Consider the following 18,064-nt stretch of genomic DNA (forward strand, 5'->3'; position numbering starts at 1 on the left):
GATTACTTGAACCATGTCCTGTGGTCCGAAGAGACCAAGATAAACTTATTTGGGTCAAATGGTTTCAAGCGTGTGTGGCGGCAACCAGATGAGGAGTACAAATACAAGTGTGTCTTGCCTACAGTCAAGCATGGTGGTGGGAGTGTCATGGTCTGGGACTGCATGAGTGCTGCCAGCACTGGGTAGCTACAGTTCATTGAGGGAACCATGAATGCCAATGTAATGTGACACACTGAAGCAGAGCATGATCCCCTCCCTTCGGAGACTGGGCCGCAGGTCAGTATTCCAACATGATAACGACCCCAAACACACCTCCAAGACGACCACTTCCTTGCTAAAGAAGCTGAGGGTAAAGTTGATAGACTGACCAAGCATGTCTCCAGACCTAAACCCTATTGAGCATCTGTGGGGCATCCTCAAATGGAAGGTAGGGGAACTCAAGGTCTCTAACATCCTCCAGCTCCGTGATGTCGTCATAAAGGAGTGGAAGAGGACTCCAGTGGCAACCTGTGAAGCTCTGGTGAACTCCATGCCCAAGAGGGTTAAGGCAGTGCTGGGAAATAATGGTGGCAACACAAAATATTGACACTTTGGGCCCAATTTGGACATTTCCACTTAGGGGTGTACTCACTTTTGTTGCCATCTGTTTAGACATTAATGGCTGTGTGTTGAGTTATTTTGAGGGGACAGCAAATTGACACTGTTATACAGGCTGTACACTCACTACTTTACATTGTAGCAAAGTGTCATTTCTTCAGTGTTGTCACTTTTTTGAGATACTGTATATAACTCATAGACGGTTGTTAAAGTTGTGCTCATTTGAAACTCCACCTGAGGCGACATCTGTTTAGCAAATGAGAAGCAGGCATGTAAATGTGTATGATCCAGTTACAAGCCATATCCTTATGTTCAGAACCCTTACAGTGCAGGCTCGCTCATTACTGGTGATTACTAACCTCTGCACTATAGAGTTGGAGAGAAACATCCCTAACTAATTTATCCTAAATGATTGACAAACCCTGCTCTTGTGCAGTTGGTTGCCCAAGAGCAGACATGGCTGCACAAAAGATTGCTTGCTCCATCATACATTCTGGTAGAGGAATCTGCCTCACTCCTAGAAAACTTGTATGGACTGGTTCACTGCCTGGGAACATTGTCCATCTGCAGTAAAATAAATGGGGCACTACGTGTTTAATCTTTTAAATATGCTAAACACAAGGTAAAAGAAAGCACTGTTGTAAAATAACATGTAACATTAGGAAGAGTGATATTTTCCCTCTCTTGAGAATCTTTGTAATGATGAGTTTACACCTTAATATCTGTCAATTAAAATAGTGGGAAATGTATTTTTGAAGTTTAAATGTCCAGTTACTTTTTTTTAACAATCCTGTATCTGATAACTTTTTAAAATAATTGTTTTCCAAATAAACTGGTTCATTATTAGATATTAGAGTAAAAGGAAGTGATGGTTAGGGTTCCTGGGCAGTCACAATAGTACCTGTATAATTTAGGTATTGTGGCTGGGTCAAAAACACCTTAATGCACTGCACGGCAAAAAAAAAAAGTTTACATAGGACAGTGATGGCGAACCTTTTTTAACCCTGAGTGCCCAAACATCAACACGAAAGCAACTTACATATCTCAAAGTGCCAACTCTACAATTAAACCTGAATACCAAGGGTTTTTCATTAGAAAAATACTTAATGCAACTGTTTGAGCTAATTAACTGCTTTTGTCTCAAATTAAAAATACAGGAGACAGAGAGAGACCGAGAGAGAGAGAGAGACCGAGAGAGAGAGAGAGACCGAGAGAGAGAGAGACCGAGAGAGAGAGAGACCGAGAGAGAGAGAGACCGAGAGAGAGAGAGACCGAGAGAGAGAGAGACCGAGAGAGAGAGAGACCGAGAGAGAGAGAGACCGAGAGAGAGAGAGACCGAGAGAGAGAGAGACCGAGAGAGAGAGAGACCGAGAGAGAGAGAGACCGAGAGACCGAGAGAGAGAGAGAGACCGAGAGAGAGAGAGAGACCGAGAGAGAGAGAGAGACCGAGAGAGAGAGAGAGACCGAGAGAGAGAGAGACCAAGAGAGAGAGACCGAGAGAGAGAGACCGAGAGAGAGAGACAGAGAGAGAGAGAGAGACCGAGAGAGAGAGAGAGACCGAGAGAGAGAGAGACCGAGAGACAGAGAGATAGACCGAGAGACAGAGAGATAGACCGAGAGACAGAGAGATAGACCGAGAGACAGAGAGATAGACCGAGAGACAGAGAGATAGACCGAGAGACAGAGAGATAGACAGAGAGCGACAGACAGAGAGAGAGAGAGTGAAAGAGAGAGAAAAAGAGAGGGGAAAAAAGAGAAACTGAAAGAGAGAGGGAGAAAAGAGAGAGAGTGGGAGAAAAGAGAGAGAAAGAGAGTGTAAGAGTGAAAGATGTTTCAAGGATAGCATAACAGGGGCACCAGTACTTGTGTGATTTCTGCATTTTAAAAACCTTCCCAGCTGCCAATTGTGCAAACACTCAAGCAGCTATCTTAAATGGTAAAAAATGGTAAAAAATGGGATAATGGCTGACATGTTGTTTTTTTTTTAGAGCAGTGATAGCCACACCAACACATGTACAACAAATATACAAGAAAACATATATTAGCACACTATTAAAAATAGGAGGCGACCCTCAGAAGTGTACATTGTTTTCCCATTCTAGAGTAGCAAATAATAGTGCCTTAGTCTAGATATGCATGTCAAACAGTCAAAGCCACATCACATACCACAGTCATTAACAGTCTTAAATGAGACTGCTGGTGTAGCATAAAAAATTACCTGACAGGACCTTGCACCCGGAAACATTGTTTCACAGTGCAATGGGGCTACATCAGCAAGAAAGAGAACTACAATTTCATCAACAGAGAGACACACTAGCTAACTAGAAACTACACAAAGTCGCTTCTCAAAGGCTGAATTACCTGGTGAATGTCCCTTTCCAGAATCTTACTTGCTCAGCTGCTGGTGCTGTCTTTTTCTTTCCCTCCATCAGTCTTTTTACTGTTTGCGCACACTTCCTTGTGAGGGAAATGGAATTTGGCGGGCTGAGTTATTACTTTGATGCTCCGCCTTCATAGTTTGTGTGTGGACCTGCCGCTCTCTACAGACCATACGAGTCCCTTAATAACAGTATGCGATGTTTGCAGCGTTATGGCTCACATGCCAACAGACTGCCCTCTGGGTGCCAGCTGTGGCATGTGTGCCATAGGGTTGCCATTGCTGACATAGGAAATGGGCTTTTTCTTTTTCTTTCTTAAGATATGGTGAGTCCACAATGTCATCAATTACTAGTGGGAATATCACTCCTGGCCAGCAGGATGAAGCAAAGTGTCACTCCCCTACCCATAAACCCAGTCATTCCCTTTGCCTCTGTCAAAGGAGGAGGTGAAGTTTTGGTGTCTAAAGAAAATTGGATTTCTTTCGCTACTAGCAAGATTTTGGGTATAGCTGCAGTCCACATCAATCTCTTCAGTAGAGTAGTGGTGGCTTTAAAGCAGTTAGGAACTTGTAGGTGGCCCTTGCTGCGTCCTTTCACGCTTTGTTAGCTGTCCTCCTGCCGGACGGCTAAGAGTGCAGGTAAGTGCCATTTGTTATCTGGGGCTGGGAGGCTGGCACTGAAAGGGTTAAGTTACAACTCTCTGCATATTTTTATGGGACTAGAATCCTGGGGACAGAATTAATTTTTAGACAGTGGGCAGGCACTTTTGGTATGTGAGGCAGAGAGTGGGGTTAATCTTCTTTATGAAGTAGAAGTTAACTTTTTATCGGTGACTCATAAGTTTGTGTGTGCTTATTACTTTGTGTGTAAGCTTCTGGCGCTTCCTTACAAAGGAAAGACCTTGTTCGGACCCAGTCTGGCTGAAATTATCTCTGACATTACTGGTGGAAAAGGGTCTTTTCTACCACAAGACAAGAAGAATAGACCTAAAGGACGTCAAAGTAATTTTCATTACTTTTGTTACTTCAAAGGAAAGTCTTCCTCTCCCTCTTCCAAGCAGGAGCAGTCCAGGTCTTATTGGAAGCCCAATCAGTCTTTGAACAAGGGGAAGCAATCAAATAAACCAACAGCTGAATCTAAATCAGCATGAAGAGTTTGCCCCCGGTCCGGGACCGGATCCAGTGGGTAGCAGACTTTCTCAGTTTTATCAAGCTTTGGTACGAGATGTCCCAGATCCTTTGACTGTGGACATGGTGTCTCAGGGTTACAAAATAGAATTCAAGACCTTTCCTCCCAGGGGCAGGTTTTTCCTCTCAAGATTATCTGCAGACCAGATAAAAAGAGAGGCATTCTTGAATTGCGTTTGGGACCTTTCTTCCCTGGGGAGTGATAGTTCCAGTTCCCTTAAGGGAACAGGGCCTGGTATTCTATTCAAATCTGTTTGTGGTTCCCAAAAAGAGGGAACTTTTTGTTCTATACTTATAGTGTCTAAACAAGTTTTTCTCAGGGTACCATCCTTCAAAATGGAAACCATTTGGTCTCTTCTTCCCTTGGTACAAGAGAGTCAGTTCATAGCGACCATAGACCTGAAAGATGTGTATCTTCATGTTCCCATCCACAGGGATTATCTCAAGTTCCTGAGATTTGCCTTTCTAGACAAACACTTTGTTTGTGGCTTTTCCATTTGGCCTTGCCTCAGCTCACAGAATTTTCTCGAAGGTTCTGGGGGCTCTCTTGGCAGTGATCAGGGCTCAGGGAATTGCAGTGGCACCCTACCTGGATGACATATTGGTTCAGGCGCCATCTTTTCAACAAGCAAACTCTCATACAGAGACCTTGTTGTTGTCTTTTCTACGTTCCCACAGATGGAAAGATAATCTGGAAAAGAGTTCCCTTGATCCAGCTACAAGGGTGGTTTTCTTAGGGACCGTAATAGATTCGCTATCTATGAATTTGTTTCTGACAGAGGTCAGAAAATCCAAAATTCTTTCCTCTTACCTCTCTCTCTTGCAGTCTACTGTTCGGCCATCAGTGGCTCAGTGTATGGAGGTAATTGGTCTGATGGTCGCTTCCATGGACATTATTCCCTTTGCTCAATTCTATTTGAGAGCTCTGCAGTTGTGCATGCTCAGCCAATGGAACGTGGGACCATTCGTATCTGTCTCAAAGGATAGATCTAGATCGGACGACAAGGGACTCTTTTCTTTCTCAGGAGCATCTGTCTCATGGCACTTGCTTCCGGAGGCCTTCCTGGGTAATTGTTACCACGGACGTCAGCCTGCTGAGCTGGGGAGCTATCTGAGACACGTTAAATGCGCAGGGACTATGGACTAGGGAGGAGTCTGCTCTCCCCATAAATACCATAAGTGTTACACAACTTCGATGTTGTGCGTGCTCTAAAATTCTACCTGCAGGCGTCTAAGGATTTTCACCAGTCCTCTGCCCTGTTTGTTTGTTTCTCTGGAAAGTGTAAGGGTTAGAAAGCTACTGCTACTTCTCTTTTTCTCTGGTTGAGAAGTATAATTCATTTTGCTTATGAGACTGCTGGTCAGCAGTCTCCTCAGAGAATTACGGCTCATTCCACGAGGGCTGTCTCCTCTTCTTTGGCTTTCAAAAATGAAGCTTCCTGTGGAACAGATTTGCAAGCTGCAACTTGGTTTTCTCTGCATACTTTTTCCAAATTTTGATATTTTGCCTCGGCTGAGGCTTCTTTTGGGAGAAAGGTTCTTCAAGCGGTGGTGCCTTCTGTTTAGTTCTGCCTGTCTTGTTCTCCCTCCCTAGTCATCTGTGTCCTCTAGCTTGGGTATTGGTTCCCACTATTAATTTATGACGTCGGGACTCACCATATCTTAGGAAAGAAAACAAAATGTATGCTTATCTGATGATAAATGTATTTATTTCCGTATATGGCGAGTCCACGACCCCACCCTTTTTTCTTTAAGCCAGTTATTTTTTACTAAACCTCAGGCACCTCTACACCTTTGTGTTATTCCTTTTTCCATTTCCTTTTCGGTCGAATGACTGGGGTTTATGGGTAGGGGAGTGACACTTAACAGCTTTGCTGTGGTGCTCTTTGCCTCCTCCTGCTGGCCAGGAGTGATACTCCCAATAGTAATTGATGACGTTGTGGACTCCCCATATCCGGAAATAAATAAATTTATCAGGTAAGCATAAATTTTATTTTTGTTTCTTTTTCCATCAAAATCTATGTTCAGCAATATAATAATAGTATATTACTTTTAAACAATAGTAAAAGCCTGTATTTTGATAGGCGTCAAAATTAAAGGGCCATTGTAGTGTTAAAATGACTTGCTCTAAATCTTAGAGCATGTAACTTTAACACTAGCGCCACTGTAATGCTGTGTGTTTAACGCCTGCAAAGGGATTTAATCACATAGTTAAAGACCTGCTTGGGAGCCGCAAAGCACTGTGGGTCCTGAGCAGAAACTGCCGCTAATCCATTCGCACGTCTCAGCTCTTACAGATTTTTACACTGGTTTTCAATCCTGTCCTCAGGCCTCCCTAACAGGCAAGATTTTCAAGATTACTTTGAACTGGAGCACAGGTGAAGTAATCAGCTGATTAGTGAACATGGGTATTTTACCTGCTCTCGTCCAAGGTAATCCTGAAAATCTTGTCTGTTGGGGAGGCTTAAGGACAGGTTTGAAAACCAGTGGATTATAGCATGTAATCTTAACACAACAATGGCCCTTTAAAAAGTGTTTTTTTTTTACTTTTCCGTTTATGCTACACAAAATTTCTCCACTTTTCTATGTATTTTTGGGTATCAAATGTGCTTCTTTAGAGGATTTTAAAGTGTGAACTATGCTCTTTATCAGTATTTTAAGCAAAACGATAGAAAAACATTGATTATTTTCCCACTTCCTCTGGCAGAAAAAACATGTTCCAATTTGTCAGAAGTCACTCGTTAAGAAAAGGAAAGCCTTTGACTCAAGTAGGCAGAGAGCTGAGGGAACAGAAATCTCTACAATAAAACCAGTTAAACCTCGGGTGAGTAATAACGTTCTCTAACAAATGGAAATTAAATGATAGATATGTATGTTACTGTGTATTTACTTATGATTGCTATTTACAGGGAGTTGCATAGGATTTTTATTTGAAGTGTAATGCTAAGAATACTAACATTTGTAATGTTTTAAAACTTTTCTCTTAGACTTTCAATCTACTTATTTGTGTAGCTGCATTTAAGAAATATTGAGCTGTGTGTTTAATTTTAGAACAGATTGACCAGGGAAATTAAAGTTAAAGGGACAGTATACTGCAAAATTGTAAAATGTATGAGAAATTGCAGTGTCAGTTTTACGGAGTTTAATAAAATGGGTTGAGCTTTTAGGTAAACTCAGATCTCTTTAACCCTTTCTGGTAAATTTTGAATACGTGCGGCAGCAGATCTTAATTAATTTTAGGGAAAAAAAACATACTTGTATGTTTATTTTCCTACCTATTATTATTTTTTTTTTTTTTGTCATGTCGGAATACATCCGACATAGAACCACAATCGGTAAAACCCTTTGTTGGATCTATTCCGACATAGGACCGGAAAGGGTTAATGTATCACTTTGTGTGCACACACATGCTTCCTTAATTTATATCTTATATATGTCTGTAAAGCAAAGCTCAGTGCTTAGAGAGAACAATGGAACATTTATTTTTTAATTACATATTTCTGCTACACTCCACTGTAAGGGTAATTTCTTCTGTTGGCTGTGTTTACATAGCTTGTCAATAGCCTATACTTATGTATAGAAACTTTCAGTATAGGTAGGGATACCACAGGCTAAATCAGCTATTTCATTTGCCAAAATAAGAGTAAATTAGCTTTTTGTAAACAATTTAATACACTCCAGCGGGTAAAATTGATCAATAGAAACAATTAAAGGGGAGAAACAATTAGTGTAAACTGTCTCTTTAAAATTCTTTGAGCATGCATCCCCAGTCTCCAGGTAAGAAGTATTTGCAAAGGGAAATTACAGGAATAATAAATAAGGAATGTGCGCTGCATTTTATACTGTCCTTAAATTATTTTGTGGGATTTAGGATTGCGATTAATGTTCCTTTAACACATTCATTTTCCCTGATTTCTTTTAGCCAGAACCTCCAAAGAAACAGTCTAATTGGCGCAGAAAGCATGAAGACTTCATAGCTACTATTAGAGCAGCTAAAGGCCTCACTCAGATTATGAAAGAGGGTGGAGAGCTTCCACCTCCCCCTCCACCTTCATATGATCCTGGTAAGTTAACTTTTAAATAAAAACATATGGTTACGGCGACTCACCATTTATGAGACAGTTCTACCAGAGGGTTCCTAAACTAAAGTCTTCATAAACTTACTCAGCCCATGTTCTGTCCATTTTCTGAACAGATTGTGGAAGTCTCAAACCAACCTAATCCAATGTGTAGCATTTAATTTTTCGATCATCATTGATTCTTGCATAAAGGAATATTTTATTTAGGTAGTTTTTAGTCCGGTAGGAGGCCAGTAAACTGTTTGGGTGAGGCCTATTTTTGTTCCCTAGACAGTTCTGTCCAGATTGTATGAGGTTAAGTATATTCGCTGAACATCCCTTTTTTTTTTTGGTAAAGTTTCTAGATTTTTTTTTCTAGAATTCCATTAATGATGCATTAGCCATCAGCATTCTGTATGTTCATGTTATACGAACTGGATTATAGTTATGTGGTTAAAGTTTTTGATGGGGTGAAACACATTGGAAAATATTTCAAGTTGAGTCTAGGAATTCAAGTGTTATGGAACACTAATATCACTCAAGAATTATACACAGTGGTTCCATTTTTGAGATCAAGCTAAAATTATTCCTGTTTGGGTGCCAAAGCCAAAAGTCAGACCTCAACTTAAGCCATTGTAGCATGCTGCTTCACCTCAGGTAATTACGTTTTTGGTTTATCTCATTGCTGTACTCACTTAATATTAGTTTACTTGTACATATTAGTTTTTAACATGCATATATATAAACTAGGTTCACACCCATAGCATTTGGCCATACACTTCTCACACACACACACACTCCTTATCATTATACTTTCTCCAGCACCTCAACTTTTATTTTTTTATTTTTTTTCTCTAATGCAAAAAAAAATCCTTTAACAAATTAGAGCTTTCAAGAATTGCATTAGATTGTTATTTTAAATGCCTTTTTAAATATAATATAGCCCACATTTATGTGTGGGGTTTTAGCTGTTATCTGTAATCTTATGTAGAGACAATCCATCTTTTTTCTCTCATAACTTGGTTACGTGTAAACTGAAGCCAGCAATAAGATGAGGGCAAATAGGTATATAAAGAAAGAGTAATAGTCCCAAAGAGTCTCTATTCGCTCCATGTATCACTATGTAAATTATTAGTATATTCTCATGTAATGATTATAGAGAAAGCTGTTAGTGTTCACTAAATCAGAGTACCTACAAATAAATCACATTAACACTTGTCAGGTAAAAAATAAAATAGTACAGATTCAACCCTTTACAGTTTCAACCCTTTGGGACAACATATGTGGCTTCCAGTTGGAGAAGAAACCCCCCATGTATCTTGAAACTGGTAGTAAAGCAGCATTTTATAGCTACCACATTAAAGCTAAGTTGAAATTGCTTTAATGATGTTCCTTATTTTACCTTTTCTTTGATAAGGTGGTGAGAGTCCACGAGCCATAACATTTGGGATTAAGGTTCCTACACCAGGAGCCAGGCATAAATTGCCCAACACATCAAGAGCTTTAATCCCTCCCACTTCCTGCTTACCCTCAGTCTTAATTTTTGCTTTCACAGGAGAACAGGTGAATGGTGCATTGCTGTTAATTTATGACTGAAAAAAAATGCTCAAATGTTTTGTGAGGCCCGTCCTCCCCCTCAGAGAACCGAGGTCAGAGGAGTGCAAACAAGTACAATGACTGGTGAGTGTAAATCTCTTGCGGAAGTTGTTCACCAGCCTGCCACAGTGGTCACTAGGACTGGTCCTGAGTCACCTACTGTTCTTGGCACATTGTGGTACTTCCTACTAGAGATCCTGAGTTGGTGATATCTAACTAGGACGAGGGCATTGCTGCAGATCAGGTAAGTGCAGCTGTGGGTGCACACAAGGTAAGTAGAAGTTTATTTCTTTCCACTCATAGCCCTCAATGTTTGGCTCATATACATGGACACAAATATTTTCATTTAAGCTGGAGAAATATCCACAAGAGGCTACTGATGAGGGGGGTCATCTTAATAGCAGTGGGGACTATATGCTGAGATCTCTATAGTGGTTCTGAACTTTATAATTATTTATGGTTTGTGTGCATTATACTTTAATTATGTGACTTATAGCAGTTTGGATATGTTTCTTCTATGGTACGACGAGTCCACGGATTCATCCTTTACTTGTGGGATATTATCCTCCTGCTAACAGGAAGTGGCAAAGAGCACCACAGCAGAGCTGTCTACAGGGAGTGCAGAATTATTAGGCAAGTTGTATTTTTGAGGATTAATTTTATTATTGAACAACAACCATGTTCTCAATGAACCCAAGAAACTCATTAATATCAAAGCTGAATAGTTTTGGAAGTAGTTTTTAGTTTGTTTTTAGTTATAGCTATTTTAGGGGGATATCTGTGTGTGCAGGTGACTATTACTGTGCATAATTATTAGGCAACTTAACAAAAAACAAATATATACCCATTTCAATTATTTATTTTTACCAGTGAAACCAATATAACATCTCAACATTCACAAATATACATTTCTGACATTCAAAAACAAATCAGTGACCAATATAGCCACCTTTCTTTGCAAGGACACTCAAAAGCCTGCCATCCATGGATTCTGTCAGTGTTTTGATCTGTTCACCATCAACATTGTGTGCAGCAGCAACCACAGCCTCCCAGACACTGTTCAGAGAGGTGTACTGTTTTCCCTCCTTGTAAATCTCACATTTGATGATGGACCACAGGTTCTCAATGGGGTTCAGATCAGGTGAACAAGGAGGCCATGTCATTAGATTTTCTTCTTTTATACCCTTTCTTGCCAGCCCCGCTGTGGAGTACTTGGACGCGTGTGATGGAGCATTGTCCTGCATGAAAATCATGTTTTTCTTGAAGGATGCAGACTTCTTCCTGTACCACTGCTTGAAGAAGGTGTCTTCCAGAAACTGGCAGTAGGACTGGGAGTTGAGCTTGACTCCATCCTCAACCCGAAAAGGCCCCACAAGCTCATCTTTGATGATACCAGCCCAAACCAGTACTCCACCTCCACCTTGCTGGCGTCTAAGTTGGACTGGAGCTCTCTGCCCTTTACCAATCCAGCCACAGGCCCATCCATCTGGCCCATCAAGACTCACTCTCATTTCATCAGTCCATAAAACCTTAGAAAAATCAGTCTTGAGATATTTCTTGGCCCAGTCTTGACGTTTCAGCTTGTGTGTCTTGTTCAGTGGTGGTCGTCTTTCAGCCTTTCTTACCTTGGCCATGTCTCTGAGTATTGCACACCGTGTGCTTTTGGGCACTCCAGTGATGTTGCAACTCTGAAATATGGCCAAACTGGTGGCAAGTGGCATCTTGGCAGCTGCACGCTTGACTTTTCTCAGTTTATGGGCAGTTATTTTGCGCCTTGGTTTTTCCACACGCTTCTTGCGACCCTGTTGACTATTTTGAATGAAACGCTTGATTGTTCGATGATCACTCTTCAGAAGCTTTGCAATTTTAAGAGTGCTGCATCCCTCTGCAAGATATCTCACTATTTTTGACTTTTCTGAGCCTGTCAAGTCCTTCTTTTAACCCATTTTGCCAAAGGAAAGGAAGTTGCCTAATAATTATGCACACCTGATATAGGGTGTTGATGTCATTAGACCACACCCCTTCTCATTACAGAGATGCACATCACCTAATATGCTTAATTGGTAGTAGGCTTTCGAGCCTATACAGCTTGGAGTAAGACAACATGCATAAAGAGGATGATGTGGTCAAAATACTAATTTGCCTAATAATTCTGCACTCCCTGTATATAGCTCCTCCCTTAGCTCCACCCCCAGTCATTCTCTTTGCCTACTCTAAGTACTAGGAAGGGTAAAGTGAAAGAGGTGATAAAATGTTAGTTTTTATTTTCTTCAAGCAAGAGTTTTTTTATTTTAAATGGTACCGGTGTGTACTATTTACTCTCAGGCAGCAGATGGATGAAGACTTCTGCCTGGAGGCTGATGATCTTAGCATTTGTCACTAAGATCCAAAGCAGTTCCCACAGAGGCTGAGGGGTACAAGAAACTTCAGTGTGAGGAACGTTATCATGCTATATAGCAGTGAGGTATGTTCAGTCATTTTTTCTGGAGAGACTGTGGTATTTCAGAATGGCTGACAGTATCCCCATGAGGGTAAGGGTAAGCAGTAATCCTAATAGAAGAGGGGTATTACTAAGCTTGCACATAGGGGCTAATAAAAAATGGTTGACACTGAGTTTGTATGTTTGTGGGCAAACGTTTTTTGAACTGGGAGTGCTGATAACGTTTTTGGCAGTAACGTTTTTGAGACTTTATTAGAGGGTACGTTTGGCTTCTTTTTTGGGTTTAAGAACCCACAGGGCTAGTTTGAGACCGCTCTGGTGCGGTTCATTTGGGCTGAGAAACATCGAGTGAGATGGGCGGAGCCTACTTTCGCGCCTTAGTTGCATTTGCAAATTAAGCAGCAAGCTCCAACTCCGGTGGGCCCTTGTGGAAGTGTTGGGCCAAATCGAAGCTTCAACCCCGTTTTTCCAAGCCCTGAGGGCAGGTAGGCACCAGAGGTGCAGGGGGTATTTTTTCCGGATTTAGGCCTTATTAATCATCCGGTTTTTCAAAGTAAAGGGTCAAGTGTTCCTTTCCTGGTGGGGCAAACTTAGCTGCATATTTTGAATATTCATACAAAAAATTGAAACGATTTGATTATTTTTAAGCGGTTTTGCAGAATGTGTATGCTTTTTTTCTCTTAAAGGCGCAGTACCGTTTTTTAAGATTGTTATTTTTTTCACTAAATAAAGTGTTTTCAAGCCTGTTTTGTGTCATTACTAGCCTGTTTAACATGTCTGACATTGAGGAAAGCCAATGTTCAATGTGTTTGGAAGCCATTGTGGTTCCCCTCTTAAAATGTGTGCCACATGCACTGAAAGGGCAATTAATTGCAAAGCACATATTTTAGCTGATAAAAGTATGTCGCAGGATGATTCTCAGTCAGAATGGAATCGGGTTATGCCATCTAATTCTCCCCAAGTGTCACAACCATTAACGCCCGCACAAGCGACGCCAAGTACTTCTAGTGCGTCCCTTTCACCCTGCAAGATATGGCCGCAGTTATGAATACTACCCTCACAGAGGTATTATCTAAGCTGCCTGGGTTGCAGGGGAAGCGCAGTAGGTCCGGTGTGAGAGTAAATGCTGAGCCCTCTGACGCTTTATTAGCCATCTCCGATTTACCTTCACAATGTTCTGAGTTGGGGGTGAAGGATTTGCTGTCTGAGGGAGAGATTTCTGAGATGTTCCCTCAGACAGATTCAGATATGACGGCTTTTAAATTTAAGCTAGAGCGCCTCCGCCTGTTGCTTAGGGAGGTTTTAGCGACTCTGGATGATTGTGACCCTATTGTAGTTCCACCAGAGAAATTGTGTAAAATGGATAGATATCTAGAGGTTCCTTCTTACACTAATGTTTTTCCGGTCCCTAAGTGGATTTTGGACATTGTTACAAAGGACTGAGATAGACCTGGTATTCCCTTTTCTCCCCCTCGTACTTTTAAGAAAATGTTTCCCATATCAGACACCATTCGGGATTCGTGGCAGACGGTCCCTAAGATTGAGGGAGCTATTTCTACCCTAGCTAAGCGTACAACTATACCTATTGAGGACAGTTGTGCTTTCAAAGATCCTATGGATAAAAAATTAGAGGGTATTCTAAAGAAAATATTTATTCATCAGGGTTTTCTTCTGCAACCTATAGCGTGCATTGTTCCTGTAACTACTGCAGCTGCGTTTTGGTTCGAGGCTCCTAAAGGAGGCTCTTCGGGTTGAGACCCCATTAGATGATATTCTGGATAGAATTAGGGCTCCTAAGCTAGCTAATTCTTTCATTACAGATGCCGCTTTTCAACTGGCTAAATTAGCGGCAAAGAATTCAGGTTTTGCCATTTTAGCGCGTAGAGCGTTATGGCTTAAGTCCTGGTCTGCTGACGTATCATCAAAATCTAAACCTTTAGCCATCCCTTTCAAGGGTAAGACCCTATTCGGGCCTGAACTGAAAGAGATCATTTCAGACATCACTGGAGGAAAAGGCTATGCCCTTCCTCAGGATAAGACAAATAAGATGAGGACCAAACAAAATAATTTTCTTTCCTTTCGAAACTTCAAAGGTGGTCCCTCTACCTCTTCCCCTGCTGCAAAGCAGGAGGGGAATTTTGCTCAATCCAAGTCAGTCTGGAAACCTAACCAAATTTGGAACAAGGGTAAACAGGTTAAGAAGCCCGCTGCTGCCACCTAGACAGCATGAAGGGGCAGCCCCCGATCCGGGACCGGATCTAGTAGGGGGCAGACTTTCTCTCTTTGCTCAGGCTTGGGCAAGAGACGTTCAGTACTCCTGGGCTTTAGAAATCTTCTAGATTTCAAATATTCTCCTCCAAGGGGGAGATTCCATCTTTCTCGATTGTCTGTAAACCAGACAAAAAGAGAGGCGTTCTTACACTGTGTAGAAGACCTGCATACCATGGGAGTAATCTGCCCCGTTCCTAAAACAGAACAGGGGCAGGGGTTTTACTCCAATCTGTTTGTGGTTCCCCAAAAAGAGGGGACATTCAGACCAATTTTAGATCTCAAGATCCTAAACAAATTCCTCAGAGTCCCATCCTTCAAGATGGAGACCATTCGGACTATTTTAGCAATGATCCAGGAGGGTCAATATATGACCACCGTGGATTTAAAGGATGCGTATCTGCACATCCCTATCCACAAAGATCATCACCAGTTCCTCAGGTTCGACTTTCTGGACAAGCATTACCAGTTTGTGGCTCTTCCCTTCGGGTTGGCCACAGCTCCCAGAATTTTCACAAAGGTGCTAGGGTCCCTTCTGGCGGTTCTAAGGCCGCGGGGCATAGCAGTGGCGCCTTATCTAGACGATATCTTAATTCAGACGTCAACTTACCAACTAGCCAAATCTCACACGGACATCGTGTTGGCTTTTCTAAGATCTCACAGGTGGAAGGTGAACGTAAAAAAAGAGTTCACTTATCCACCTCACAAGAGTTCCATTCCTGGGAACTCTGATAGATTCGGTAGACATGAAAAATTTTCTGACGGAGGTTTGGAAATCAAAGATTTTAACCACCTGCCGAGCTCTTCATTCCATTCCTCGGCCGTCTGTGGCTCAATGTATGGAGGTAATCGGACTAATGGTAGTGGCAATGGACATAGTTCAGTTTGCTCGCTTGCATCTCAGACCACTGCAACTATGCATGCTCAATCAGTGGAATGGGGATTATGCAAATTTATCTCCTCAGATAAATCTGGATCAAGAGATCAGAGACTCTCTTCTTTGGTGGTTGTCATAGGATCATCTGTCCCAGGGAATGTGTTTCCGCAGGCCAGCATGGGTCATAGTGACGACGGACGCCAGCCTATTGGGCTGGGGTGTAGTCTGGAATTCCCTCAAAGCACAGGGTATGTGGACTCAGGAGGAGGCTCTCCTCCCGATAAATATTCTAGAACTGAGAGCGATATTCAACGCGCTTCAGGCGTGGCCTCAGCTGGCTTCTGCCAGATTCATAAGATTCCAGTCGGACAATATCACGACTGTAGCATATATCAAGCATCAGGGGGGAACAAAGAGTTCTCTAGCGATGATAGAGGTTTCCAAAATAATTCGATGGGCAGAGACTCACTCTTGCCATCTATCAGCAATCTATATCCCAGGAGTGGAGAACTGGGAAGCGGATTTTCTAAGTCGTCAGACTTTTCATCCGGGGGAGTGGGAACTCCATCCGGAGGTGTTTGCACAATTGATTCGTCAATGGGGCACATCAGAATTAGTTCTGATGACATCTCGTCAGAATGCCAAACTTCCTTGTTATGGGTCCAGATCAAGGGATCCCAAGCAGTACTGATAGATGCTCTAGCAGTACCTTGGTCGTTCAACCTGGCTTATGTGTTTCCACCATTTCCTCTCCTTCCTCGTCTGATTGCCAGATTCAAACAGGAGAGGGCTTCGGGGATTTTGATAGCACCTGCGTGGCCACGCAGGACTTGGTATGCAGACCTGGTGGAAATGTCATCTCTACCACCGTGGACACAGCCTCTGAGACAGGACCTTCTCATTCAAGGTCCGTTCCAGCCTCCAAATCTAGTTTCTCTGCGGCTGACTGCCTGGAGATTGAACGCTTGATTTTATCCAAGCGGGGATTCTCAGAGTCGTTCATAGATACGTTGATTCAGGCTTGAAAGCCTGTCACTAGGAAAATGTATCATAAGATATGGCGTACATATCTTTATTGGTGCGAATCCAAAGGCTACTCATGGAGTAAGATCAGGATTCCTAGGATTTTGTCCTTTCTCCAAGAAGGATTGGAGAAGGGGTTATCAGCTAGTTCCTTAAAGGGGCAGATATCTGATTTGTCAATTTTACTGCACAAGCGTCTGGCAGATGTTCCAGACGTTCAGTCGTTCTGTCAGGCTTTAGTTAGAATCAAGCCTGTGTTTAAACCTGTTGCTCCGCCATGGAGTTTGAATTTAGTTCTTCAAGGGGTTCCGTTTGAACCTATGCATTCCATAGATATTAAGCTTCTATCTTGGAAAGTTCTGTTTTTAGTTGCTATCTCTTCGGCTCGAAGAGTTTCTGAACTATCTGCAATGCGACTCGCCTTATCTTGTTTTTCATGCTGATAAGGTGGTTTTGCGTACCAAACCTGGATTCCTTCCTAAGGTTGTTACTAATAAGAATATTAATCAGGAAATTGTTGTTCCTTCCCTGTGTCCTAATCCTTCCTCTAAGAAGGAGCGTCTTTTGTACAACTTGGACGTGGTTCGTGAAGTTTTACTTGCAAGCTACCAAAGATTTCCGTCAAACATCTTCTCTGTTTGTTGTCTATTCTGGAAAACGTAGAGGTCAAAAAGCTACGGCTACCTCTCTTTCTTTTTGGCTGAAAAGCATCATCCGTTTGGCATAAGAGACTGCTGGACAGCAGCCTCCTGAAAGAATTACAGCTCGCTCTACTAGAGCGGTGGCTTCCACATGGGCTTTTAACAATGATGCTTCTGTTGAACAGATTTGTAAGGCTGCAACTTGGTCTTCACTTCATACCTTTACCAAATTTTCCAAATTTGATACTTTTACTTCTTCGGAGGCTATTTTTGGGAGAAAAGTTCTTCAGGCAGTGGTGCCTTCTGTTTAGCCATCTGTCTTGTCCCTCCCGTTCATCTGTGTCCTGTAGCTTTGGTATTGTATCCCACAAGTAAAGGATGAATCCGTGGACTCGTCGTATCTTATAGAAGAAATATAAATTTATGCTTACCTGATAAATTAATTTCTTCTATGATACGACGAGTCCACGGCCCGCCCTGTCAATTTTAGACAGATTATATTTTTTTGATTCAAAACTTCAGTCACTTCTGCACCTTTTAGTTTATCCTTTTTCTTCCTGTACCTTCGGTCGAATGACTGGGGGGTGGAGCAAAGGGAGGAGCTATATAGACAGCTCTGCTGTGTTGCTCTTTGCCACTTCCTGTTAGCAGGAGGATAATATTCCACAAGTAAAGGATGAATCTGTGGACTTGTCGTATCATAGAAGAAATTAATTTATCAGGTAAGCATAAATGTACTTTTTTAATTTTTTTTGGCATTTATTCTCTATTACTTTTATTAATTTGCTGTGTTATGGAGTAATCCAGATCTGTCCCTTCTCCAATTTATCGACCTGTTTAATCTGAAGAGGCTGCAGGGGGAGGTAAACCCTAATGCCAAGTGCTTGCTTTGCAATATTGTCCATGTGTGTCCCCCAGCACAGTCACAATTGCACAGTTGGGATTACCATTTCTCAACCCATATTTCAGGCATTCCCCTGGCTCAGGCTTTGGCTACCC

General features: G+C 41.9%; 1 protein-coding gene across 2 annotated transcripts in view; it reads left to right on the forward strand.

The window, feature by feature from the left end:
• Positions 1-18,064, forward strand: part of ZC2HC1A (zinc finger C2HC-type containing 1A) — a 283,747-nt gene that overhangs the window by 19,493 nt on the left and 246,190 nt on the right. For both annotated transcript variants that reach the window (XM_053715152.1, XM_053715153.1), the window contains exons 3-4: positions 6,870-6,986; positions 8,085-8,226. In XM_053715152.1, coding sequence (XP_053571127.1) covers positions 6,870-6,986; positions 8,085-8,226 — 259 coding nt within the window. The remainder of the gene's footprint in view (positions 1-6,869; positions 6,987-8,084; positions 8,227-18,064) is intronic.

The sequence above is a fragment of the Bombina bombina genome, chromosome 5, assembly GCF_027579735.1.
Source record: "Bombina bombina isolate aBomBom1 chromosome 5, aBomBom1.pri, whole genome shotgun sequence".
Lineage (NCBI taxonomy): Eukaryota > Metazoa > Chordata > Amphibia > Anura > Bombinatoridae > Bombina > Bombina bombina.